The 26753-nt window shown below is 37.7% G+C and overlaps 2 protein-coding genes across 4 annotated transcripts in view; one reads left to right on the forward strand and one right to left on the reverse strand.

The window, feature by feature from the left end:
* The window catches only part of PLA1A (phospholipase A1 member A), a 51889-nt gene extending 49985 nt beyond the window's left edge, over positions 1 to 1904 (forward strand). For both annotated transcript variants that reach the window (XM_039366632.1, XM_039366633.1), the window contains exon 11: positions 773 to 1904. In XM_039366632.1, coding sequence (XP_039222566.1) covers positions 773 to 857 — 85 coding nt within the window. In that variant the 3' untranslated portion in view covers positions 858 to 1904. The remainder of the gene's footprint in view (positions 1 to 772) is intronic.
* POPDC2 (popeye domain containing 2) lies at positions 1773 to 26753 on the reverse strand. Of its 2 annotated transcripts, none has more exons than XM_039366635.1 (4): positions 25758 to 26753; positions 13426 to 13534; positions 5514 to 6008; positions 1773 to 3116 (listed from the first exon to the last, which is right to left on the reverse strand). In XM_039366635.1, the coding sequence occupies exons 1-3, from the start codon at positions 26246 to 26248 to the stop codon at positions 5544 to 5546; spliced, it is 1065 nt and encodes a 354-aa protein (XP_039222569.1). In that variant the 5' UTR covers positions 26249 to 26753; the 3' UTR covers positions 1773 to 3116; positions 5514 to 5543. The 2 variants fall into 2 exon arrangements, with proteins under 2 accessions (XP_039222569.1, XP_039222570.1); XM_039366636.1 differs by having other exon boundaries at positions 5636 to 6008; positions 25758 to 26752.

Below are 26753 nucleotides of genomic sequence, written 5' to 3' on the forward strand. Positions count from 1 at the left end.
ACAGGAACCAAACTTAAAATTAAGGACTAACACAAATTGACCCATCTCCATTTCTTCACATTACCACTGGTAATGTTGGTTGCAACTGTCATCCTTTCTTTGAGTAATTGCAAAAGCAGTTTAGAAAATGAAAATTGATCAAGCCATTAAGGAGTTAATATATTTCAGGAGCCATTGGTTGTTTCTTTTTCCCAGCGTAGCCTTATCTCCATACCTTTTACTTTTCTTGATGTGCCTTTTCCATTGCCAGCTGAATTCTGAGTAGTAGCTGTTTAAAGAGACAATACAGCCTAACATGTCATGTTAGATCAACATGTCCTTTTCCAAGAGAAAAACAAAGAGTAGCATTTGGGAGACAAATAGATTGAAAGAACTAGGTACATAAGAACTTAGCCCAGGTGCTTAATGCATCTATTTTGCATATTTCCAAAAACTCCAAACTTATCCTAATCATATGCCCCTGAGGCGCTTTGGTGGCCAAGCGCTGTTGCTTGCAAGCAGAAGGCTGTTGACCTCTGTTGTAGAAGATAACACATCTTAGCAAAGATAGCCCAGGACTGAAAGCCTACCACTACCACCACCATCACAAAAAAGTGTTCTGACAAAACAAATTATTAAAAATAATGTCACAGAGCAGAAAAGTATCTGCTATTAATTCAGAAAGGCGGGTTGAAGAACTGGAATTATAGTTCTTATTGTAAATTATTATTGTTGCATGGCAATTTACCAAAAATGCATTACAAGCTTTAACTTTATTCTGTTCTTTCTTCAGTGAGAAGATGATATGCTTGCCACAAGTGATGACTATTACAAACCATAACCCCCTTCTCCAGAATCTCAATATTCAGTGTGATTAGCACAGTTTTCCCTTGTGGACACAGAGATTATAACAGGTAGACAGGTAACTTAGAAAGTAGATACTTAAGTTTAAAATCAAATGTGTAGCGTTAATTTTTTGAATATGTGTTTTCTGTCACAGAATACTTGTTTCACTTCAACTGTTAATAATTTTAAGCCTGTTTTTAGGAAAAATTAAATAGTTTTACAACTATGAAGAAAATAAATACAATGTACATAAAATGGAACAGCACCTAATTGAACAGGACCTATTACTAATAAATCTGGAGTGAAAATGAGTACATGGTGCTAATTGTTTGAAGTGTTCCTTACAGTATAAATGCAGTTCTTCATTTAGAAGGAAACAAATGGCATGTTTTTAAGAGTGGAAGGCCATTATCAAGGAAGAGGGAATTTCATGAATTTCTCTTCTACTCCTTATGTTCATTAGCACATTCAATTCAGTTTTCTGACCCACTAGATCAGGGATATCAAATTGCCGGCCCCCAGGCCAGTTGCATCATGCAGAGGTCGCACCCACCCTAGCTCCGGCAATGTGAAAAAATCACAATAGGTTGTGACACATGACGTGACACGGTGAGTTTGAGTTTGACACTCGTGCACCAGATGAAGACTTTACACAATACAGCAAAAACTTTTTCCATTCGTATCCAACTAGTATTTTGCAGTAAATGGAAGCAAAATTCTACCCCTTAATCTAAAATCTTTGCTCAAGACAACTGGCATGTTGAAAATATAAAGATTTTCTATGTCATATAACCTAATCTAAAACAGGAAAAGTATAGAAGATGGACATATATATGTTTTGTCTGATCTTGATTTCTGTGGGAGAAGTGAAGATCTTCCTTCTGTCTCAGCAAAATCCTTTGGTATTAAAACAAAGACAGTAACAGTATCAGGACAGGTTGCCAGACTTGGCATCACTATTTTAATTTTATTTTGTAAAGATGTTTTTGTAGGTTTTAAAAGCAACACCCTCCAAACTGCTAACTGTAGAACCTTTGTCTCATTAATAATATATAAAATAAAGTTTTGATTTAACTTTCCATTCACTTGGGCTTCCTAGAGTCATTTTGTAAGTCTTTTATACACCAGTGCTTTCTGAAGAGAATCTGATGTGACTGGAGGCAGCCCTACTGAAAAGCAACTTCATTTCTGTCATGCAAGTTGGGTGAATTATGGAAATTAATAGTGGCATATACTATATGCTTCATCCTCTCAATTCATTGCATCCCTATAATTGGTATATTATCCTTTGCAGGAAGAAAGAAGACAGTGTTGCTATATTAATTTATATCCTGATTTTCTCTCCATAACTTACTCAAAACAGCTAAGGTAACAATTAAAAGCCAACACTTAAAATATTATAAATCACTATAAACTAGCCCAAATTGGAAAGGGATATATTGATCCTTTCTGAATACCAATAAGGAGCAAAAGGAAAGCCTTTTACTCTGCTCCTATTAAACAGAGTTTGGAAAGCAGATGCATCTTCAAGAGAATTTCTCCAGTTGATGTTACTGTCTTAATAGATTCATCCTGTGGTCCCTAGGTAGTTATGTTGTGAACTGTTTAAAATTTAAAGGCAAATCTTTCAATTTTACCCTGAAAGTACAGATCTTGCCTCACAGTTATAATATGTATCTAGTATTATACATCAGATGGCAGCCTACTTGTTGCATGTTATACCGAATCTTCCAGGTATGGGGGGAAAGTTTATTTAAGGTCTGTGTTATCGTGGGATGCCTTTGTGAAGAATATAGCTTTGGTGTGAAGAAAGACTCCTCACATTAGCAAGCACACTAATGATCACCAAAATGGAAGGAATAAATGGAAGATAGTTTTCTTTCTTCTTTGATTTATGAAAGAAGAGAATCAATAGAACCTCCATCATGTTCCATCAATTAATTATACCATCATAATTCCAAGACATGTAATATATTTAACATATATCAAGTGTTCAAGAATACAAACATCCAGGTGGCAGAGCAGATTGATATACTCTAGAAAATATCCCATCGCTGCCTCTCTGTTCTATGCATACCTTTCAAAGTGCATCATATGGACAAAAATTTTATATATGCTTTAATAGACAAACAATGAAGGGCATCCTGATTGGCAATCAGTGACCTGATTGCTTCATACAGGTCTTGGATTCCCAATAGCTGTTCTCTAGAGTTCTGGGGTCTGAGTTGGAGCCAGAGGGGCTCGTCCTTTTGCAAAGGCAGGATGATTAGTCCTCAGGTGGTTTCCCAAAGCTGTGGGAAAGAGAAGCCATAATTATTGTAAGAACTAGCTTATGCCCAATTTTAAAGGAAGCAACTCTATTGCCTAAGCTAACATTATCCTAATGTTTCACCAAGGAGATGACCAAGCTGAGCCTGAGCGGGGGATCAAGTGCATCATCAGCCTTAGGTCCCTTCATACCCACAAGAGATCTAAGTCCTGCCCACCTTGAATAAGCAGGGGGAGGGAGGTAAACCTGGCATCTCAAGGAGAAAAGCTTTAGAATTGTAATCTTGTTGAATCAAATCCCAACATTGTGATGAAACTCAACAGATCTGAGGGTGCACAGGTTGCATTGCAGGAAATCAGAGCAAACCTTACTTTTTTTTTTCTCTTTTCATCACTCTTCCATGCAATAGATTTCCTGTTAGAACTGACAGAAAATATATTTTAAAAGGTGCTTTTCAAAAGGCAACTGGACTTCCTTGGCTTTTTCCTTGCAGATGTTTCATTTCTCATCCAAGAAACTTCTTCAGTTCTGGGAGCTTTGGTTCATTTCAGCCAGAACTGAAGAAGCTTCTTGCATGAGAAGCGAAATGTTTTCCAGGAAAACAACCAAGGAAGTCCAGTTGCCTTTTGAAAAGCACTTCTAAAGCAGCCATGACCTGGATGATTGAGAATCTCCATAGACATATTTAAAAATGGATTTTCTCAATGACTTTTACAGTTAGTGCTTGCCTTTGAATATCAGAAATGGAGAGTATAACCAATAAAGCAGTCAGCCTCCACCAAAAAGCTGTTTCAGATTAATAAGAATTAGTGAAAAAATATTCTTAAGGAGAGTTTGAATCTAATTTATCAGGAGACCAAGATCTTCTCTTTCAAATCCTTTGCTAAAGTAAATTTTGTTTGCTTCTCAAGATAACTTGCAATTAGCTAATTTAGATCAATAAATGTATTGTTGGAGCCTTATGTTCTTCCTATTTTCCTATGCTCACAAACTCCTTTCTGGAAATTGATATTTGGTTGTACTATATTTAAAGAGACCGTCTTACTTAAACCTTTCACATGTTCTAAGCTGAATCATAGTATTACGTATTCATGGGATTTTTAACAAGAGTTTTGTTAATTTGTAAAGTTGTTATTGTTAAGAAGTGTAGCTATGGCAAAGTGTTGTTTTAAAATGCAGCCTATAAAAGATTTTAAAATAAAACGAACAACTTTTTGCTGCCCAAAGTTGCCTTATAGGGGAGATAGATGGTCTAAACATTTATAAATAAATAAATTTTGAATTCTTGATCTTTGGTCAAATAACTCCAAATTGGTGGGTGAAGGAGAACAGTTAAAATTTGAAGATTTCCATTTTGCCCAAATTTCCTAAAAATAACATCACCAAATAATGGCACTTTTGTCATCGAACTGCATGTATATGAACTGAAAAATCACAAAAAATGGGATGATGGGGAATACAGCCTGATTTGCCTAGCCCTGCTCTGCAGAATGGTTTCAAACACAAATTTAAAAACAAACAAACAAGTATATTAATAATATTCACCTTCAAACCAAAACCTCATGAAAACATCAATTAATAGGACATAGTATGCAGCACATGATTCTAACCATTTTTGAAAAAGATATTAAAGCTGACAGAGATAAATATGACAAAAGTATCATAGCAAAAATCCATGGTCTTGGTGTCACCAATGAAAAATGAAATGGTGTAATTCAATCTTCTTGTGGACAAGCACATAGACAGAAGAGTGAATCTGTTATATTATTCACTCCAATATCCATTCCTTCCCCTTCCTAGGATGGGCACTGTGTGAGGGATACTGTAAGATTTCATGGCAACGGGGCATGGTTCCAAATGATCCCTGCAGTGATTATCACTGTATTAAATCTAAATTGCTTCATACAAGTCTAATATCATTTTATGTCATCTCTAAATGTAATAAATATTCCTTCCACCTCATCCAAATCTCTAATAAAAATATTGAAGAGTAACATGCCTAGGATTGAACCCCATGGCATTCTAAGTAGTATCTTCTCTCTAGTTCGATGAAGAATCATTAATGAGCATTATCCAAGTTCAGTTTTTGAGCTAACAATGTATTGAACTAATTCTCAAACCATTTAGCCTACATTTAGTTAATTGGCTAAGCAGAATGCCATGGCTATGTTGTTAAATACCAAAATCAGGTCAACAGCATTCTTACAGTCATTAAGGAAGCTAGTAGTTCTTCATACAAAAATGAGATGAAGTTTGACAAAATCATGACCCAAAGCACTCTTTTTGCAGCAAATGAACTAAGAATTGATATACCACAGGTTCTAAGGAAATGTGGGGCAATCAGTATGCTGGATACATCAGTTACCCTTTCGTTGCATATCTAGATATGTTTCTTTTTAAAGGCACAAAGAATACTTACTTATTCAGGGTGAAGTGTGCCCATGTTTACTCACTTCAAATACTCCCCTTCACTCATATAGTCCATAAAAGACCCTGTCAACTCAGCAAAATCTTCCAATACAAGACTGGTAGAGTCCTCACCAGACAGGTCACTGTCAGGCCGAGATTTCCTAGGATGAGTAGAATGAGGCACAGTGCAAGAAACCCCAGGAGCACTTTGGCCAACCGCAGGTAAATCACCTACAGGCACCACTGCCTCTTCGTACTCTGCCTTTTCCACCTCTGTGTCTGAAGTAGGTCCTAAGACATGGTAGAGGCTGGGTAAGCGGATGTCAAATTGAAGGCCAAACTTAGCAAAAAGCTTTTCATTCAAGGCATAGAGCTTTTCTGAGATGTCATAGCCAAGGAGGACAGAGAAGAGTCGGGCAATGTAGCGCTCCTTAGCCAGAAGCAAGTAGAGCTTTTTTCTTTGCCAAGTAATAAAACAGGAGTCAGTCTCTGCTGTCAAAGTTACCTGCCAAAGAAAGAAAAGAAAAAAGTTCAATTGTTTGTTTTTAAGGATAACAAATTCACTGTATTACCTCACATATTGTTAGACTTATACAAATATACAAGAAATCCACATTTTGAAAGAAATTCATATTGAATATGTTTATTTGTGTGCATTATTATCTTTGAAAATGAGTTTTTACAATACATTGATCAAATATTTCTTGAATAGTTTGGAACGCAGTGTATACAGTTATTGCGAATGTATTTTTACATTTGTACTTTTAAAAAGCTCAGTGACATTGGGAAAGTGGATTGATGTTTGAGATTGACAAAAACAAGGGAAGCATACAGAGTATTTCTTTATTTTGAATAAAGCTAAATAAGAACATAAGTAGTGTCCAGCAGGGGCAGATTCCCCTGGCTCATCTAGTCTGTTCTCACAGCGCCCTACCAAGTGCAGAAGGAAGCCCACCAGTCTCAGAGCAGATGGTCTTTAGAGGCAGTTACACCATCATTAAGGCTAGCAGCTTTGACTTCCATGTGTTGGTCCGACCCTTTTTTTGAAGCCACCAAATTAGTAGCCAGCACCCAATCTTATGGTAATGAATTCCACAGTTGAATTATGCATTGTGTAAAATCTACAGGGATATATAAACCACATACAAAGATACTGAAGGAACTCTCTGATGGTCTGGCTGACGTTTTCTGAATTACAGTTGAGAGAGGTAGAAGAATTCTTTTTATATATATATAGATATTTTATTAGTTTTTAAGTATAACAATCTCCAGTGCCTGGTGTACAGCGTGTTGTCTTGGTTTATATTTTGACAAGACAAAAAGGACAATAATAATTAATTAACAATCAATAATAATTAAATTTGATAATTCCATAATTAATATATTAATTAATGATACATTTCTTTGATCTTCCCTTCTCCCATTTGTATTCTCCTTCAAAATATAATTCTTAATATTTTCAATATATAAACTGACTAGATATAGGCATTTTTTATATTTATACAAATAATAATAATCTATATATATAACATTTTTTCAGCTTATATTATTCTCATAACCTTCATCTCATTAGTTCAGCATACATCCTATTTTTATAATTTTTGCTCGCTTAAATCCCCTTATATTCAATCCAATTTTTATCAGTCATAATTTCTTCATATTAGTCATCTGTCCAAATTTTCCCGTTTAGGTATATCCTCCCAATATTTTATATCATGTATTATAAAAATACTATACTTTTTATCTATCTTATAATATCTAGATATGACATCTTGTTTAATCAGCTTATATTTCACTGGCGGCAATGTCTCAAGGTCATGTGATCCCCCTTTGCAACCTTTTGAAAAGCAAAGTCAATGGGGAAATCAGATTTACTTAACAACCTTTTATATCAGGGGTGTCAAACTCAATTTCATTGTGAGCCACATTAGCATTGTGGTTACCGTGGGGAGGGTTTCCTTCCTTTTTCCCTCCCACCCTGCCTCCCTCCTTCTCATTCCCATCTCCTTCCTTCCTTCCTTCCTTCCTTCCTTCCTTCCTGCCTGCCTGCCTGCCTGCCTGCCTGCACTGATCCTGGTGCTTTTGCTGAGCCCTGACAGCTGATTGGCACTTGTGCAGGGATGTCAGGGCTCAGCAGAAACACCAGGATCAGCGCCGGGCTCCTGCCGATCAGCTGTAGCTGGGCACACCGATCCTGGGGCTTCTGCTGAGCCCCCATAGCCCTGCAGAAGTGCATGCCGATCCTGGGGCTCCTGCCCAGCTCACTCGCTTGCCCTTCCCCCAAAAACACACCGCTCGCTCACTCACCCTTTCAAAAACAAGCTGCTCGCTTGCTTGCCTTTCCTCCAAAAACACGCTACTTGCTTACTCACCCTTCCTCCGAAAACAGGCCGCTCACTCTGTCTCTCCTCACTGCTTTGCTAAGAAAAACCTTTTTACTTCTCGCTCTTTCTCTCCCTCTCCTGTCAAACCTGCCCCTTTTATACCTTCTCTTCTCTCTGCCCTCCTCCTCTTTTTCTCTTCTGGGTGTGCCGGAAGCTCCAATGACTATGTCGCTACGTGCATAGATCCTGGGGATTCTGCCAAGCTCTGCAGCGCCAGCTGATCTCCAGGTCTCTGCAGCATCGCTTTAGCTGGTTCCCTCCCTTGCTACACTTGCTAGGGGTCGCGTACACCTGCCAGGTGCTAAAGTACCGCTGGTGGTACGTGTACCACCGATTGAAAAGCCCTGTCCTAGTGGACAATCACTTAAATATGAACCAACAGTGTGCAATAGCAATCAAAAAAGCCAATGCAGTTCTGGACCGTGTTAATAGAGGGATAGAATCAAGATCACAGGAAGTTTTAATATGGCTTTACAAAGCCTTAGTAAGACCACACTTGGAATTCTGGTCATGACAATATAAAAAAGACTCTGGAAAGAGCACAAAGAAGAGCAAGAAGAATGATTAGGGGGCTGGAGACTAAAACATATGAAGAACAGTTGCAGGAATTGGTTATGTCTAGTCTAATGAAAAGAAGGACTAGGGGAGACATGATAGCAATGTTCCAATATTTGAGGTGCTGCCACATAGATGAAGATGTCAAACTATTTTCCAAAACACCAGAAGGCAAGACAAGAAGCAATGGATGGAAGCTAATCAAAAAGAGAAGCAACTTAGAACTAAGAAGAAATTTCCTGACAGTGAGAAAAATCAAGCAGTGGAATGGCTTGCCTTCAGAAGGCTTTTAAGAAGAAACTGGACAGCCATTTGTCTAAAATGGTATAGGGTCTCCTGCCTGAGCAGGGGGTTGGTGTCAAGATTGAATCACTATGATGCCTCCTATCTTCTATCACTAATCAACTTGCCATAGAAATGGGGGAGATGTAGATAGTGAAGGGATGAAATGGAATGCCAAGAAGCTGTTCACGGACCATGAGAGCCTGGAAAATGCCAAGGTCACTACCACAAGTGCTCAGTGGAGAAGTGAACTGTTCCCATAGCAAAAAGGAGTATTACTATTGGATATTGTGAACATCTAGTGAGTGGGGGCAAGGGAATCTATTGTTTAATTAAGCAAGCTTTCGCTCAGAAAAACTCAGAGCTGGTTTTCCTTCCTCAGTTCCAAGATGATGTATTCAATAAAACTTTACCTTTTGGGACTCAATTGCCTTGTGGGATACTTTTGTTAGGTTTGCTAGTCGGACTATTGACAGTTGCTCTAGAAGACCTCCAAGTCCCTTCCAATTCTATGTTCTATTAGGACCTGAGAAAAAGCTAGTGCAATTCATGAAGAGTAAATTTGCAAACTTCTTAAAGTAATGCAGGCATTACTGGTAGCCAGCATGGATTTATAAAGATTGAGTCTTATCAAACTAAATTTGTCTCATTTCTGGACTGAGTTATTTTGTTAATAAATTGTAGGAATACTCAACAATATATCTTCATTTCAACAAAGTGTTTATATCATGGCATCCTAATTAACAAGCTGGTTGCTAATTGTGGACTGGATGGTATGACAATGAAGGAAATGTATTAAGTGGCACTCTAAAATACAGAAAGTTAACCCACAAACCACAGGCCATTCATTCCCTCTTCACACAAACAGACACACACACACACACACACACACACACACACACAGAGCTTTGAGGTCAATCATATGTTAACTGTACAACATATTTATAACATTCTTCTGCCAATCTTTTGCTTATATCTAGTCCTATAAAAAGTCCTCTATATTTCTTTCTCTATAACTATCACATCTTATTCACCCCATTCTCCACCCTAATCTCTCTACCCTGAAAGCTTGCAAACAAGAAAGCCATTTTGTACTGGCATTTGCCTTATTTCCTGCTGTGGATGCACTAGCATAACAATGCATTGTTGCTCTTTCTTTCTTCCTGTACTTTATGAGATCACTGCCAATGTGTGCAGGCAGGGCTTGTTGTTGCCTGAAGGCAGCATCTTACACAACAGGAGAAGGATTCTAATTACGCTTATTATTAAATTAGTGGTCAATAATAGTAAGTGTAACCATGGCTATTATTAAATAAATTAATGATATAAGACTTTGGGCAGTGAAATTAAAATAATAACAAAGTATTTATTTAGGGTTTTTTATACTGAGTATATGTTATTGCAATCAAATGTGCAGATGAGATGGGGGCTTCCTGGCCTGGAAATAGGTGTGAAAAGGATTGTTGTAGTTGACAGAAAGCTGAATATAAATCAGCAGCAGGATGTGGGTACTAAAACTGCAAGTTCAGTTGTAAGACACTTTAACTGAAATGTTTCCAAATCATCAGAAGGAGAACTGATATTTTGTACTCTTAGATCCAAGGTATTGTTTCCAATTTTGAGAGGGGGGGAGGGAGGGAGGGAGGGAGGGAGAAAGAAAGAAAGAAAGAAAGAAAGAAAGAGAGAGAGAGAGAGAGAGAGAGAGAGAGAGAGAGAAAGAAAGAAAGAAAGAAAGAAAGAAAGAAAGAAAGAAAGAAAGAAAGAAAGAAAGAAAGAAAGAAAGATGCAGAAAAGGATAGCAGGGATAACCAGGGATTGGTTCATATGAAGAAAAATTGCAGGAACCAAGTAAAAAGTGGGTGAGAGAGGATTTGAAAGCATTGTTTCAGAGCAGGGTGTCTACTGGCCCGCGGGCTGGTTTCATCATACCGGAGTCGTGCCCACCCCATTGCCAGCAATGGTAAAAAAGCTCCGATACATTGCGTGACGTCACGTGATGTCACGAGTTTGACATGTCTGTTTCAGAGATTGAAAAGGTACACAGAGACAAAGCCCTGTTCACTTTTGTACCAAGATACATATCCTATGGCCTTATATAAGAAAGGAGTTTACAGGTCCATCTAGGAGAAACTTTCTAATGGCAAGAGCAATTTAATAGTAGAACAAAATACTCAAGGTTGCCCTTTGTTCAAAAAGCTTTGTTCAAAAAGTTGAACCAGCATCTAATAGGGGGTTTTCATTTCAATTCCTGCACTAAACAAAGCCTTGGACTTGATTGTTGACTGCTTGAATTCAATAATTCCATATATCTGCTTATTTATGGAAATCATTTATGCTGAGCAGTGTATAAAAAGTATACTGTGAAAATGCAGGAGCTGGAGGCAACTGAGCGCTCAGCTGATTCAGACAAACATAGCATGGCCGGCCAATGCACGGTAATCCTTTATCAGCTCCTGATATGCATAACAGTGGGGGGAAATGTCCTGATCTTAGTCTCACATACCAGTGCAAGAGGCCAAAATAGAAAACTCCAAGTCAAAAATTAGAACTGAGCAAAGGAGGGAATGTTGTGGTTACAAATGTGGCTTCTCTTTTTTTGCTATACTTTGTAAAAGCATCTTGTCAAATTAGGAGTTCTTTGCAATGTGTTAATCTGCAGCTGGTCAAGAAAGGTATTACTTTAATTATGGGGTTAGATTTGATCTCTTATGATCAGCACAACTGCTTTTGTTTTATACTGCTGCAATATCCGTTCTTTTAATGTTCCTTCTTTGATTTATGAACAAAGAGAATCAATAGAACCTCCATCAATTCAGAAATTCAAAAAGAATTTATGGAAAAGATTCCAGGACACCACAGTTTGGAAACCTATCCTGGACCTCACGAATATCTAATCTCTTCAGTTAGGATTTGTTTGAAGTATGCCTAGTTTCTTCTTTGCAAGTCGAGTTTTTGCAAGAGGTTTTGGAAAGTTTCTCCTCTTTGAAGAGCAGCTTAGTATATACTAAACTAAACTAGTAGATCAGTGAAATGCAATGGACGTAGTATACTTAGAGTTCAGTAAGGCATTTGACAAAGTAGACCACAACCTACTCTGTGGTAAGCTAGGAAAAGGTGGAGTAGACAATATCACCACCAGATGGAACTGTAGCCGGCTGACAAACCGTACTCAATGAGTAGTCCTCCATGGCCTACATCTACATGGAAAGAAGTAAGCAGTGAGGTACCACAAGGTTCCCTCTTAAGCCCAGTACTCTTCAATATCTTCATAAGTGACTTAGATGATGGAATTGAAGGGGAACTCATCAAATTTGCAGATGACACCAAACTGACAGGAGTAGCCAACACCCCAGAAGACAAACTCAGGATCCAAAAAGATCTTGACAAACTTGAACAATGGGCCTTATCCAACAAAATGAGTTTCAGTGTGGAGAAAAGCATAGTCTTACATTTAGGCAGGAAAAAACAAAGGTACAAAAACAGATTGGGTGACACCTAACTTAAAAAAAGTAACTGTGAGAGGGACCTTGGAGTCCTAGTGAACAATCACAGTGTGCAGTAGCAACCAAAAGAGCTAATACAATCCTGGTTGTATAAACAGAGAAATAGAATCGAGATCGCACTAAGTATTAGTTCCGCTTTATAAAACCCAGTATGACCACACCTGGAATACTGCAGCCAGTTTTGGTCACCATGTCACAAAAAAGATGTTGAGGGTTTGGAAAAAATTCAGAGAAGAGCAACTAAGATGATCAAAGGCCTGGAGACTAAAGCATACAAAGAATGGCTACAGGACTTGGGTTTGACTAGTCTAAAGAAAAGAAGAAACAGGGGAGACATGATAGTAGTGCTCCAGTATCTGAGGGGCTGTCACAAGGCAGAGGGGGACAGGTTGTTCACCAAAGCACCAGAGGGAAGGACAAGAAACAATGGTTGGAAATTGATCAAAGAGAGAAGCAACCTGAAATTAAGGAGAAACTTCCTGACAGTGAGGACAATTAACCAGTGGAATAGTTTACCCCTAGAAATCATGAGTGCTCCATCTAGTTTAACGAAGAGAAGGACAAGGGGGGACAAGATAGCAGTATTCCAATATCTCAGGGGCTGCCATAAAGAAGAGGGAATCAAGCTATTTTCCAAAGCACCTGAAAGCAGGACAAGAAGCAATGGGTGGAAACTAATCAAGGAGAGAAGCAACCTAGAACTAAGGAGAAACTTCCTGACAGTGAGAACAATTAACCAATGGAACAACCTGCCTCCAGAAGCAGTAAATGCTCCAACACTGGAAGTTTTTAAGAAGAGACTAGACAGCCATTTGTCTGAAATGGTGTAGGGTTTCCTGCCTGAGCATGGGGTTGGACTAGATGACCTCCAAAGTCCCTTCCAACTTTACTATTATTGTTATTATTATCACTGGAGATTTGTAAGAAGAGACTAGTCATTCACCTGTCTGAGACAGTACAGGTTGAGCAGAGGGCTGGACTAGAAAACCTCCAAGGTCCCTTCCAGTTCTATTCTATTCTGTTCTGTTCTGTTCTGTTCTATTCTATTCCATTCTATTCTATTCTAGCCAGGAAGAATGGAGGCAAACATCCCAAGATGTAGTAAATAGGCTGAACTACACAAACATTTTCTTTGCTCCTCAATAGAAAATGAAAGATGGAAATTATAAAGAAATCAGAACATTATGAAGAACATTACCTGAAATGTTCCCTCTTCAGAAGGCTGTAATGATTCCCACTCTGGGGAATCCAGGAACTGATATGGGAAAACATAATGTAAAAACTGTCCATCCTGACTTACTTTAACCCTGTAGAAAGAGAAAAAGGAGGGCAGGGAAATTATTAAAATTAAAAAGGCTGTTGTGCAATTGCTGAACAATTAAAAGACATATGATAAGGTCCATGCAGGTGGTCATTTAAATACAAACAACACCTTTATATAGGATAGAGTTGTTTTAGACATCAATATCTGTGGAAACAAAGTGGCAGTTTAAAAAAAATACTATTCAACAATAGCAGATTGTTCTGCACACAATATAAGTAACATGAAGACAAGGCAGGCAGGTGCAAAGAATAGCCAGGAAGAAGGAAACAATAGTGAGGCTTCAAGCTCTGTGTGCAAACTGCTATTCATTAATATGCTCCTAAAAGAAGCAAGCATTTCACAGGAAGCAAGCTTCACAGCTCTAACCAGGGCTAGTAAACAATGACTCATTGCAAGCGGAAGGTTTGATGCAACAACTCCCTTCCCTTTCTGGCTTCGTCCTTGTTCCGAAGCACATGTGCACAACTGAAGAAGGGGAATACTTTTTGTCAGAGCAATGATACCCCATGTGTCAACTATCCTGTTTTAGACAGAGCCTTTTCAGAGTTCGCCTCCCTCATCAGGTGTGGCCATTTTGTGTACAGGACAACCATTTAGTTCAGCCCTGTATGCATCTATCCATTTTGTCTATGATGAAAAAAAGCTAAGGGTCTGTGACAACCTATAATCTTGTCCCACCAATCAAAAGACTTTTCTCATTTGAAAAGAGACCTTAGAGAAGATGAGGCAAGGTCCTTGGATTCACCAAGACCGTTGCCTAGAGAGCATTCCCACCTTCCAGACTGGATCATGATCTTCACCTCTTTCTGTTGCAGAGCTGCTTTTCTACATTGTTGCTGACGCTTGTATATGAACCATATAATGCTCACTAGGTACTATTCTTTCTTAAAACAGAGGACAAATTTATCCTAGGGTTTTAATAAACATTGCATTATTGAATGCTTCCAGGGAAAAAGACATCAATTGTCTAGGAACTGGTCTAGGAACTTTAAAGAGAAATTTTAAATATTTTGCATTCAAGCTGACTAGTCTCTTTAGTTTCTTTCAACAGAATAAATTTTGAACAGTATGATTAAAGATACATACCTGATAAAAGTTTTCTGAATTTCATCACAATGAGAAACCAATTCCAGAACACCATCCAGTATTGCTACATTAAAACATTATTGTCAAGAGTAAAGGTTAATCTTGTGACTTCTTTTGGCTTTGCTATTGCTCCAGACTGCCTCCATTCACTTGGCTGTACTGCTAATTTGAACACATTCCTAAAAAGGGACTGAGATATGGCAGATAAAGAATAACACTAGAGGCCAAGTTTTAACTTTTAGATATCTTATGTAAAATTTTTCAACACTCTAAAGTTGGGTGTGAACAAATTCAATCTATTTCCAATAAAGCTAATAATCATATTACTAAGGCTATACTCAGTTTCTTTTACTCTAAAGGAAACAAGAATACGTTCATGCAATAAGAGTCCTTATAGTAAAATTTCTCACCCATTATATTATATGGCAAATTTTATATCAAAATATATTTTATTCCTTATGCTGTCTCTATCTTCCATGAAACATTTACAGAATCCACAATGGACTAAGAATCTGTCTCCACTAGATAATTGACAGTCAAGCTGTCAATTAATCAAGTAAGTTAATCAAGTAAAAATAGCAAATGGGGAAAAAATCTTTTACTCAAACCTCTTCAAACCCCCAGATAAATTACCCAGACCTAGCTCACATATCAGAGTAAATTAAAATGGTCACCCAGCGGAACTTCATATTCACAAGAATAAATATCATAGATGACATCTATCTACACATACCCACACCCTTAAATATCATCCTAGAATCAGCATGTATGCACTTTCGTACTCAGGACAAGCTCCCCTATAAAACAATCTCTCTATATCCCATTTTTGTGCAGTTGCTCCCAAGCCAAACCTCTTTGCTTTTGAAAATAAATACTTCTCCTTTCCTCACAGCTGTCTGGATTTCATTTTTATTTACTCTTGCACAACCCTGGCTTGAGTTGAAACCCAAAATTATTCTTCTGACACACACAACAACCTACAGAAATAGCACAGTCCAGATTCTTAAAAGTAATATTTGGAGGACCGTCCTGCATTTCATTTAACTCAGAAACTGTGTTAATTCCCTTGGGTTTCAGAGGCCATTTACCCCAGCTGTATTTCTGGCGTAAACTTAATTTTTCTAGTAATACCCTGGCTACCATGATCCTTCTTGATAACTGTCTCTTCTGGTATGGGGTTTCCTGCCTGAGCAGGGGGTTGGACTAGATGACCTCCAAGGTCCCTTCCAACTTTATCATTATTATTATTATCTTGATACTATCCCTCTGTTGATGCATTGGCTTTTTTGGCAGGTGCAACAAACTGCTGGCTCATACGTAAGTGGTGGTCCACTAGGATAATCAAGGCACAATGTATTTTGTGAGAATTGTACTGAGATAGTCTGAAGTATGGCCTTTAAGATGAGTCTCCTGATTTGGAACAACAAATAATTCTGCTCTTTTTTCCTATGCTCTCCTGTTCAAAGGAAGCAAAGGTCCATTATTAGAACTGGGGTGTGTGTGTGTGTGTGTGTGTGTGTGTGTGTGTAATACCTCAGCTAATCATGTGAATGCTGGATATGCTCTTCTTTTTTTATAATCTATGAAAGTTTCAAATTTTGTTAGCATGTTAGCTGGTTTTGTGCATGTTACTATACTTTTGTGAAGTTATTTCAACCTGACCTTCACCTTACAGGTCTACACCTGCTGTATGTGGAAATTTTAAGTTCCATATTTAAGATAATATTACTACAGCATATGAAAACTGCACCAATGTGGCTCTATTATAGATAACGAGCTTTTCTTCATAGCAGATCTTGGCCTGGGGCAGAACTGTCATGTAATCTTGGAATACCTTTCTTCTCCTCCGAGTGCTTGTTCTGAAGAATCATTCCAGTTACTATTTTTGTAAGGGAGATCTGTTCATTTTTACCAAGCTGCCATCACCTCCCCCATCACTCTTGATAAATCTGTCAAGGGCTACAATAATGTTTTGAAGAGAGAGGAAGGGAATATCACAGCATCTGTTCAGGTATTACTTCAATATCTTCCTAGATAAATTCCACTTGTAGTATCATTTCTTTAACCCTGTTAACAACATTTGAGAAAGAATTTCATTTTGGTATTCTACAAAGCCTATCCCTTATAGCCTTATAGAATTAACACCAAAAAATGATGTCCTTATCATCATGGGGGATTGGAATGCTAAGGTAGGAAGCCAAAAGATAACCGGAATAACAGGCAAGTTTGGCCTTGGAGTACAAAATGAAGCAGGGCATAGGCTAATAGAATTTTGTCAAGAGAATACGATGGTCATAACAAACACTCTCTTCCAACAACCCAAGAGACGGCTCTACACATGGACATTACCAGACGGTCAACATAGAAATCAGATTGACTATGTGCTCTGCAGCCAAAGATGGAGAAGCTCTATACAGTCAATAAAAACAAGACCAGGAGCTGACTGTGGCTCAGATCATGAGCTTCTCATTGCAAAATTTAGGCTTAAATTGAAAAAAGTAGGGAAAAGCACTAGGCCACTCAGGTATGAACTAAATCATATTCCTGATGAATATACAGTAGAGGTGACAAATAGATTTAAGGAACTGGATCTGATAGACAGAGTGCCTGAAGAACTATGGATGGAAGTTCGTAACATTGTACAAGAGGTAGCAACTAAAACCATCCCAAAGAAAAAGAAATGCAAGAAAGCAAAATGGCTGTCTGAGGAAGCTTTGCAAATAGCTGAGGAAAGAAGGGAAGTGAAAGGCAAAGGAGAAAGAGAAAGATACACCCAATTGAATGCAGAATTCCAGAGAGTAGCTAGAAGAGATAAGAATGCCTTCTTAAATGAACAGTGCAAAGAAATAGAAGAAAACAACAGAATAGGGAGGACCAGAGATCTCTTCAAGAAAATTGGAGATATGAAGGGAACGTTTCATGCAAAGATGGGCATGATAAAGGACCAAAATGGCAGAGACCTAACAGAGGCAGAAGAGATTAAGAAGAGATGGCAAAACTACACAGAAGAACTATACAAGAATGAGCTTAACATCCCAGATAACCACAATGAGATGGTCACTGACCTCGAACCAGACATCCTAGAATGTGAAGTGAAATGGGCCTTAGAAAATCTGAGCAACAACAAAGCTAGTGGAGGTGACAGTATTCCAGCTGAGCTATTCAAAATCTTAAAAGACGATGCAGTAAAAGTGCTACACTCAATTTGCCAGCAAATTTGGAAAACTCAACAGTGGCCACAGGATTGGAAAAGGTCAGTTTACATTCCAATTCCAAAGAAAGGCAATGCCAAAGAATGTTCAAACTATCGCACCATTGCACTCATTTCACATGCTAGTAAAGTTATGCTTAAAATCCTACAAGCTAGACTCCAGCAGTATGTGGATCGAGAACTACCAGAAGTACAGGCAGGATTTCGAAGAGGCAGAGGAACTAGAGATCAAATTGCCAACATACGCTGGATCATGGAGAAAGCTAGGGAGTTCCAGAAAAACATCTACTTCTGCTTCATTGACTATGCAAAAGCCTTTGATTGTGTGGATCACAACAAATTGTGGCAAGTTCTTAAAGAGATGGGAGTACCAGACCATCTCATTTGTCTCTTGAGAAACCTATATGCGGGTCAAGAAGCAACAGTGAGAACTGGAACACGGAACCACTGATTGGTTCAAAATTGGAAAAGGAGTCCGGCAAGGCTGTATACTGTCGCCCTGCCTATTTAACTTATATGCAGAGCACATCATGAGAAAGGCAGGGCTAGATGAATCAAAAGTTGGAATTAAGATTGCCGGGAGAAATATCAACAACCTAAGATATGCAGATGATACCACTCTAATGGCAGAAAGTGAAGAGGAACTAAAGAGCCTCTTGATGCGGGTGAAGAAGGAGAGTGCAAAAGTTGGCTTGAAACTCAACATTAAGAAAACCAAAATCATGGCATCCGGCCCTCTCAATTCCTGGCAAATAGATGGGGAAGAAATGGAGGTAGTGACAGATTTTATTTTTCTGGGCTCAAAGATCACCTCAGATGGGGACTGCAGCCAAGAAATTAAAAGACGCTTGCTCCTGGGGAGGAAAGCTATGGCAAATCTAGACAGCATACTAAAAAGCAGAGACATCACCCTGCCAACAAAAGTGCGTATAGTCCAGGCCATGGTTTTCCCAGTTGCAATGTATGGCTGTGAAAGTTGGACCATAAGAAAGGCTGAGCGCAAAAGAATTGAGGCCTTTGAACTATGGTGCTGGAGAAGACTCCTGCGAGTCCCTTGGACTGCAAGGCGTTCAAACCGGTCAGTCCTAGAAGAGATCAACCCCGACTGCTCTTTAGAAGGCCAGATCCTGAAGTTGAAACTCAAGTACTTTGGCCACCTAATGAGAAGGAAGGACTCACTGGAGAAGAGCCTAATGTTGGGAAAGATTGAGGGCAATAGAAGAAGGGGACGACAGAGAATGAGATGGCTGGATGGAGTCACTGAAGCAGTAAGTGTGAATTTAAATGACTCCAGAAGATGGTAGAAGACAGGAAGACCTGGAGGAACGTAGTCCATGGGGTCGCGATGGGTCAGACACGACTTCGCAATTAACAATAACAACAACAAAGCCTCTCCCATTTAAATTCAAAGTCTCAATCTGTTACATATTGTGTTATTTTGTCTCTGATCTGTTTTCCATCTGCAAGTCCATAAATTTTGACTTCCATTTTTTACATATATTTAACACTCAACAGGTTTTTTGTTGTTTCCTTAATGTTTTGCTTATCAACAATAATTTTCCTCTAAAGGTTTAATAAATTGATCCCATTTTTCCAATATTTGGGTTTGAAAGGCAGCCCATTTCATGATAGGTACATACTTTCAGGTTCCTTGGGAGTTGTGTTCAGATCCTGCAAATAATTTTACCCAGCTATACTAAGGTGATTTACCCTTTTACTAAAAGTTGGAAACATAAGGATAAATTTTTATTATTATTATTGGTTCATCGCAGTCAACCAGATGTTCAGACTGCATTCAGCATTTTTTGTCTACCTATTGAGTCCTTTCCAAGGACCTGGGATAGGCAGATGTGGATGTTTGATGGTGTTACAGATATCATCGCAGGATGGAAGCTATTCCCAGTAAAGTTGCCTTTTGCAATTGACTGATGGCGAATTTGTCAATGCCAATGGTGTTCAAGTGGTGCTCTAGACCCAAGGCATCTACTGATATTGGTACCACATTTGCTTGCTTTTGCCACAGTTGTTCTATTTCTATTTGTAGGTCCTTGTATTTTGTTATCTTCTCCATTTCTTTCTCTTCTATTCTGCTGTCTCCAGGCACTGCCACATCCACTATCCAAGCTTTTTCGTCTTTCTTATCAACAATTGTTACGTCTGGGATGTTACGTAACAGATGCCTGTCTGTTTGAATTCTAAAGTCCCAGAGTAATTTAGCTTCTTCATTTTCTATGACTTTCTCTATTTTATGGTCCCACCATAAAAGTCTCAATCTGTCCCAAAAGTTTTTGCTTGCAGGCAAATTATATTCTTGCAGATCTTTATTATTGTTGTTGTTGTTGTTGTTAATCTTCAGTTTGATTCAAGGACCTAAGAGCTGTTAAAGTAGCATGAGTATATAGGCAATTCCAAATAGGGTGGTTATTATTATTGCTGCTGTTTTTGTTGTTGTTGTTATCTTCAATTCGATTCACAGTCTTGGACTGGTAAAAACTCCACAATTCAAGTCCTAACCAAGGACCTAAGAGCTGTTAAGGGTGTTGTTGTTGTTGTTGCTATTACCTTCAACAGATTTCAGTTATATCGACAATTACTCCTAATTCTTAGTATAATTGTAACTATCCTGCCTCCTTCTCAAGTACTTTGTTCTACAACAGTGAAGAAAAAAGGTAATTATAAAATAAGTTATTAAAAATAAAGTTATAAATAAAACAAATATAATAATTTTAGCTTTACTTGGTCATTTAGAGTCAATATTAAAGGATAAAGATAACATGAAACTTTATTTAAAGAGTATGAAACCTAATGTTGAGACTCTAGAAAGAGTTCAGAGAAGAACAACAAAGATGATAAGAGTCTGGAGACTAAACTGTTCAACGAGTCAATACTTGAGCAGGGCATTGTATTAGAAGACATCCAGGTCCCTTCCAATTCTGTTATTCTATGATATTATCTCCTTAGAGAAGTACATAAAGTTAATGAAAGGCTGCTAGTTTTTACAATATGCGGTAAGTGATTTGGAAAAAAAATATAAAGAATATATCAAGTATAGATTTTCCAATTTCACATTTGCATTTCAATCATTTAACAAGCTAAAAAGGAGATATATTTTTATAAAAAGTTTTGTAGAAAAGAAGAACTAATCGCTAAAGGAAATTCAGGAGGTCCTCAATTTATAACCACAATTAAGCCCAAAATTTCTATTGTTCAGTGAGACATTTGTTAAGTGAATTTTGCCCCATTTACGACATTTCATCCCACAATTGTTAAGTGAGTCACTGCAGTTGATAACTTAGTAACATGGTTGTTAAGTGTTCCCCATTGACTTTGCTTGTCAGAAGGCTGCAAAAGATGATCACATGACCCCGGGATACTGCAACAGTCATAAATATGAACCATTTGCCAAGCATCTGAATTTTGATCACATGATCATGGAGATGCTGCAAAAAATGTAACTGTGAAAAAAGTTCGTAAGTCGCTTTTTTCAGTGCCGTTATAATTTTGAACAGTCACTAAATGAAAGGTTGTAAGTTGAGGATTACCTGGATATGGAAATACAAATTGCATTTTTCTCCAGAAAACATTTTTAAAAACATAATAGGTTTTCCACAAGATCCGTGGGTATATGAACTGAAATTCAAAATAGCATAAAGCCCACCAGTTTCCATGATCTTATCTACCTCAATTAAGAAAACTAATTTACACCAATGGAAATTAAATTAAATCGTACATTATTTTTTTAACCAGTGATGTCACACATTCTTAAATAAGATATTAAACAATTATTTAATGGAGTATGATCGCATATCACTAGATATACACAGAGGTTTTTAAAGCTGGGATCCTCAAAAGCTGTCCTGTATGTATCCTAATTTACAGCCCAAATGTTGGAGATGTGGAAGCTTAGATGCAACTTATTTTCATATTTGGTGGACTTGTAGAAATATAAAAACTTTTTGGATTAAGATTTGGTGGAACATTCAAAAGATTTTTAAGAGAAAGATAAAGTTTACGCCACAATTATTTTTGTTAGGTGTTATTGTAGATTTTGATGTTAAAGAAATTAATTTGATATTGAATCTTATAACAGCTGCAAGATTATTGGTGGGGCAATATTGGAAGAAAGATTCTTTGCCTACTATGGAAAAATGGATACTCAAGGTGTCCAATTTAGCAGAAATGGCAAAAAATTCCACTTATTTGAAGGACTATTCACAAGAAAGATATATCTCGGTTTGGATACACAGAGGTTTTTAAAGCTGGGATGCAAGGTTTCCTGGTTTCTGGACCAGCACTTTCACCACAACACCAAACTGGCTCTCAGTATGTTAGTGTGAATACATGTATCTATGTTTATATGTATATGGGTATGGGTGTGTATTGGTATGCTAATACACTGATAAAGTCTTAAAACTCAGTCAATAGACAGTAAAAGACAATAAGACAATAAAAGACTTTAGGCAGTGCTATATGGTGGAAAGTTTTAAATAGGTCAAAGTTCACTGCAGAAGAACTTCAGAATTTTATTTTAATTTATTCATATTCAAACAAGCAGATAAAACTAATAGTAGGCTTTAGTTAAAAAGTATTAATATAACATCTGTACAATCAAAAGAAGAAAGGAGTAGGCCAAATACCCAGAGTAATAAAAGAATGCTAATAAAAGAAACTATTAAAATGTTAACTAAATCACTAGACCAAATTAATTTACATATTTTTTATATTTAGTATTTGAACTATTATTGACAGTTCTATGGAAATGTGGGCTGAACCGGATGTAATTCAAATACTTCCAAGGATAAAACAAAGCTACCTCCTTTCCTGACAGCTTTTGACTTTTGATTTAGAGCCATTAGAGCCATTATTAATAAAGGCAGGAAATAATGAATTTAAATGCCAGAAAAAGATCCTCTTCTAAATGCCTACGTGACTGATACTATGTTTTGCTTATCAAGCCCCTCAGCTACTACAGTAGTCTGCTGGTATGCGAGGACAGAAGCATTCTTGCAGCTGGGGGTGCCACTGCATGTGCCCCCAGCCAGAACTCCTCAGGAAGCACCAGCCCTGCCTCCTCTGGAGCAGCTGGTGCAACAAGCGCCAGTCTTGTGTCAAGGCGTCAGCTCTGCTGGCCTCATTCCAGAGGTTCAGAAAGTGACATGATGTTTTGAGTCTGATGCATTTTCCTCTTGTCTTCAGGGTAGGGGGAAAACTCCTTCTGGCTATTTGAAAATAACCTGTGAGATTACCCAGTTTTCTGCCACTGTTTGTACATTACCAAGTAAACCATTACTTAGATCTGGAACTTCTTATACTAGCATTTTATTTAGATTTATTTTAGTATCTTTGTTCTTAATTTTTTTAGATTCTATCGCATTTTTTTTTGTTATGCATAGAACCTTTTATTAGATACTGGTTTGTATTTGACCTTGGGACTGTAATAAATTTGAGTTGATTTGAAAAGGAGACTATGAAATCTATGGACCACACAAATAATTTGGAGGACTGTGTCAACATTCAGCATTCAAGAAGATCTTAACAAAGTGAAGCACCAGGCAGTAACTGACAAGATGAATTTCAACAAAGAGAAATGCAAATTTGGCAATTTGGCAGGAAAAATTAAAAGTTTGGCAGGAAAAATGAAAAAAAAATGAAAAACAGAGCAGGGGGTTGGGCTAGATGACCTTCAAGGTCCCTCCCATCTTCATCATCATCATCATCACCATCATCATCATCATCATCATTATTATTATTATTATTATTATTATTATTATTAAGTTTAGTTTTAGGAGGAGGAATAGAAGATCATCCGAATAGGAACAATGCATACAAAAAGGAGATGAGCATTTTGATCTATCAAAAGTTGCATACAATCAAAACTTTGCAATAGTGGTGAATATCTGTAGCTTGGGTGTAGGATGAGGGTGAAAGGTTCGTTCTCCGAGCTGAAGATGCTACCTAGCCTGGTAATGAAAAGTTCAGAAACCAACCCACAAGCTCGGAGAACGAACTTTCACCCACAATCAAAAGTGTGATGCATCTCCAAGAGAGGGAGGGAGGGAGGGAGGAGAAAAAAAGTGAAACTGTAAGCTGCGTCAACAGCAGGAACAGTGCCTGCTAGATTTTCAACAAAGTTTGAAAGTATAGTTTTCGATATATGGGGCTAGTAGATCTTTTTCAAATAGTTATGGAAGATATTTGTAGAATATATGAAAAATCACAAAAGTAAGATGATAATACTGGAAGTGTGTAAGAAAAGCTGAAAAACATAACGCATTGCCTCAACCAGAGTAGTTTTATTGCAAATATTGTTTTGTGGGGTTTTAAATAGCTACTGTAAATGAATGTATTATCTGTTGATGCTCTATACAATCTTGCATGTATTTCATCTTCTTCAATAAAAATTAGGCGTTTTAAAAAATAAGTTCCTGGCTCTGCTTTTCTTTATTCTTTGCCAGAGACTCTTGATTTTTAAATTTTTTAGCAAAGATATTTTTAGCGAGCATAAAACAGATCCCCAAATCCCTGCATTCCCATTGCAGGCATTTGCTTTTCTTTCCCTGTCTAAATACATTATCTCTGGGTCACAGTAAGACTGCATGCTGGTAGTTTTGAATGCCTTTTTCTCAAGCAAATTTCAGAATATATTCCTACCATTCAGATTCCTTATTAGGTTTTATTTTGTTTAAAAGGAAAGACAATTAATTATTTCTGATCATTTCTCTGCCTGATTCTTTAATATAAACCTTCAGTTGATTAAATCCTTCTGACTTACATTTATTTATACAATAGTTAACTACTACAGTTAGACAATGTTACAAATATAACAACATCTAAAATAAGAACTTCTCTGGAAGCTAGGAAAGAGTAATTAATAATTACACAAGTAGTAATGATATAAGTGATCTATAAAATATTTTAGAAACTGTATCTTTTCTAATATACAATGCTCCATGGCAGTAGGGATTAGAGGTGCAGACATGCATTTAATAGGGCCGATCTCTTATTATGTACTTCAGATATGTCTCATTGTAATATGATTCTATAAAACCTATAATTTTTAAAGCTCTTTTTTTTAAAAAAATTGCCATTTGTGAACATATATTTGTACATAATATACAGTATATTCAGTTTCAAAGATTGTACATAGGAGTGAACAATCTTCAGGGTAGGAGGGTCTACTTTGTTTTTTTATTAAAAACTTGGAACCCCCCCCCAATCTGGAGAGAAGTATAGGAAATAGAATTAAAGAATTCTGAATTCAAAAATGGTTTGAACTCTTAACTTGAAATAAGGCTTGACTTTCTAACTAACAATGAAATCCTTTTGACTAACCAAATATTTTTCATTCAACCATTTAGGGTGCAGACAAAATTCTTTTTATTATTGTTAAATAACTGCGAATATATTGCAAATCACCCCAATATCTCCTGGTAATGGAAACCTATGTTCTGCCTCCCGTGTCCGCAATATATTAACCTTCCTAAATTTGGAGGAGTCAGTTTACAACAGAGAAGCAATGGGGCCTCAGCCCATTAGTTTTCATTTCCCCACTGATCACCCTCCTTTTATATTTTATTTTCATATTTTAAAGTTAAGAGGGCTAAAGGCCTTCACTTAAACTTTGTTTCTGGGCGGTTCAAATACACACTGAAAATGATGAGTCACATGATCAAATGCTTCTTCGTATGCTCCCCGTCCCCATTTTATCCAGGTAAAAAGGCCGTTCTCAGAAATAATGACCATGCACACACTTATGCAACTCCTCAGAATGCAGATTGGGTTTTTCTTCCATAGTGTGAGAAAGAGCAAAGCATGCAGCTCCTTTGCCTCTCTATCCTTTGAAACCACTTAGTAGTCTTCAAAAGCACCACTATGACAGGGTATTTTTTCAGGAGAAAGAGAGACCTACCTGCCAGAGAGCAAGAAGGACAAACGATCTATGGGTGTCTTGCCCTCCACAGTGTAAGTTTGATCTTTGGCCAAAGGCAAGACCTGTTCTTCACAGCACTTGACTATTTCTTTGTAAGTTTGGAGAGGCACTTGCAAAGGCTGGCAAATTTGTTTGTACAGGAGATCAAATTCTTCAGAAAAAGTGTCTTTACGGAGTTGGTAAATTAAATGTGCTAGCTGAAACAAGCAGATCAGAAATAAAAGCACATTCCAAATGATGATGTCTAATCCACAAGCGTTGAGCCAGCCCCATATGGCAGAGCAAAGAAAGCCAATGGACAACAATCCAAAAATATAGATGGCACCAAAGGTTCCACTACCTCCCATATAGCCAAGGAGGAGGAAGAAACTAGCGAGGTGATAGGCTGCTCCTTCCATAATGTATTTCCAGTTCTCACACAAAACTGGATTAAAAATTATCCGATCCAAAAGAGTGTTTTCTTCACTCATTTTCCCGTAATTTCTACACCTAACTCACTTTGAAATTAATGGAATACACTGAAGCCAATTCCCACACCGACACCTCTATGGAGATTTTAGAGGAACATTTCTGAAATTATGTATTTGCATCCAACAACTCCTGCAGTTATTTTCTACCAATTGCAATCAATACCCCGCCTTCTTGATGGGATTTGAGACCTGGCTGATGAACTTGTAGAAGCATGAGAAATTCTATCCCGGAAGTGCCTTTTGAGAACTGGAAAAATCAGAGTAGCTAAGAGTATTTGCAGCTTGTTCTCTCTCTCCCCTGCCTTGAGATAAATTAAAATAGACACAGTGAAAGAGCAGCAGGGAGAGCTAAAGGGGTGGGGAAGACAAGCAGAGGGCACTAGTGTTTAATTTGGAATGTATAGCACTGAGGCATGAAAGAAGAGCAAGGCACTACATAGATAACCATGTTTGGAATTGGAATCCAAGAAGCAAAGGCTAGAACGGGAAGAGAGACCAGCCAGAC

The sequence above is a fragment of the Crotalus tigris genome, unplaced genomic scaffold (genome assembly GCF_016545835.1).
Source record: "Crotalus tigris isolate CLP2741 ecotype Arizona unplaced genomic scaffold, ASM1654583v1 scf7180000020347.5012614909:4044961, whole genome shotgun sequence".
In the NCBI taxonomy this organism is placed as follows: domain Eukaryota; kingdom Metazoa; phylum Chordata; class Lepidosauria; order Squamata; family Viperidae; genus Crotalus; species Crotalus tigris.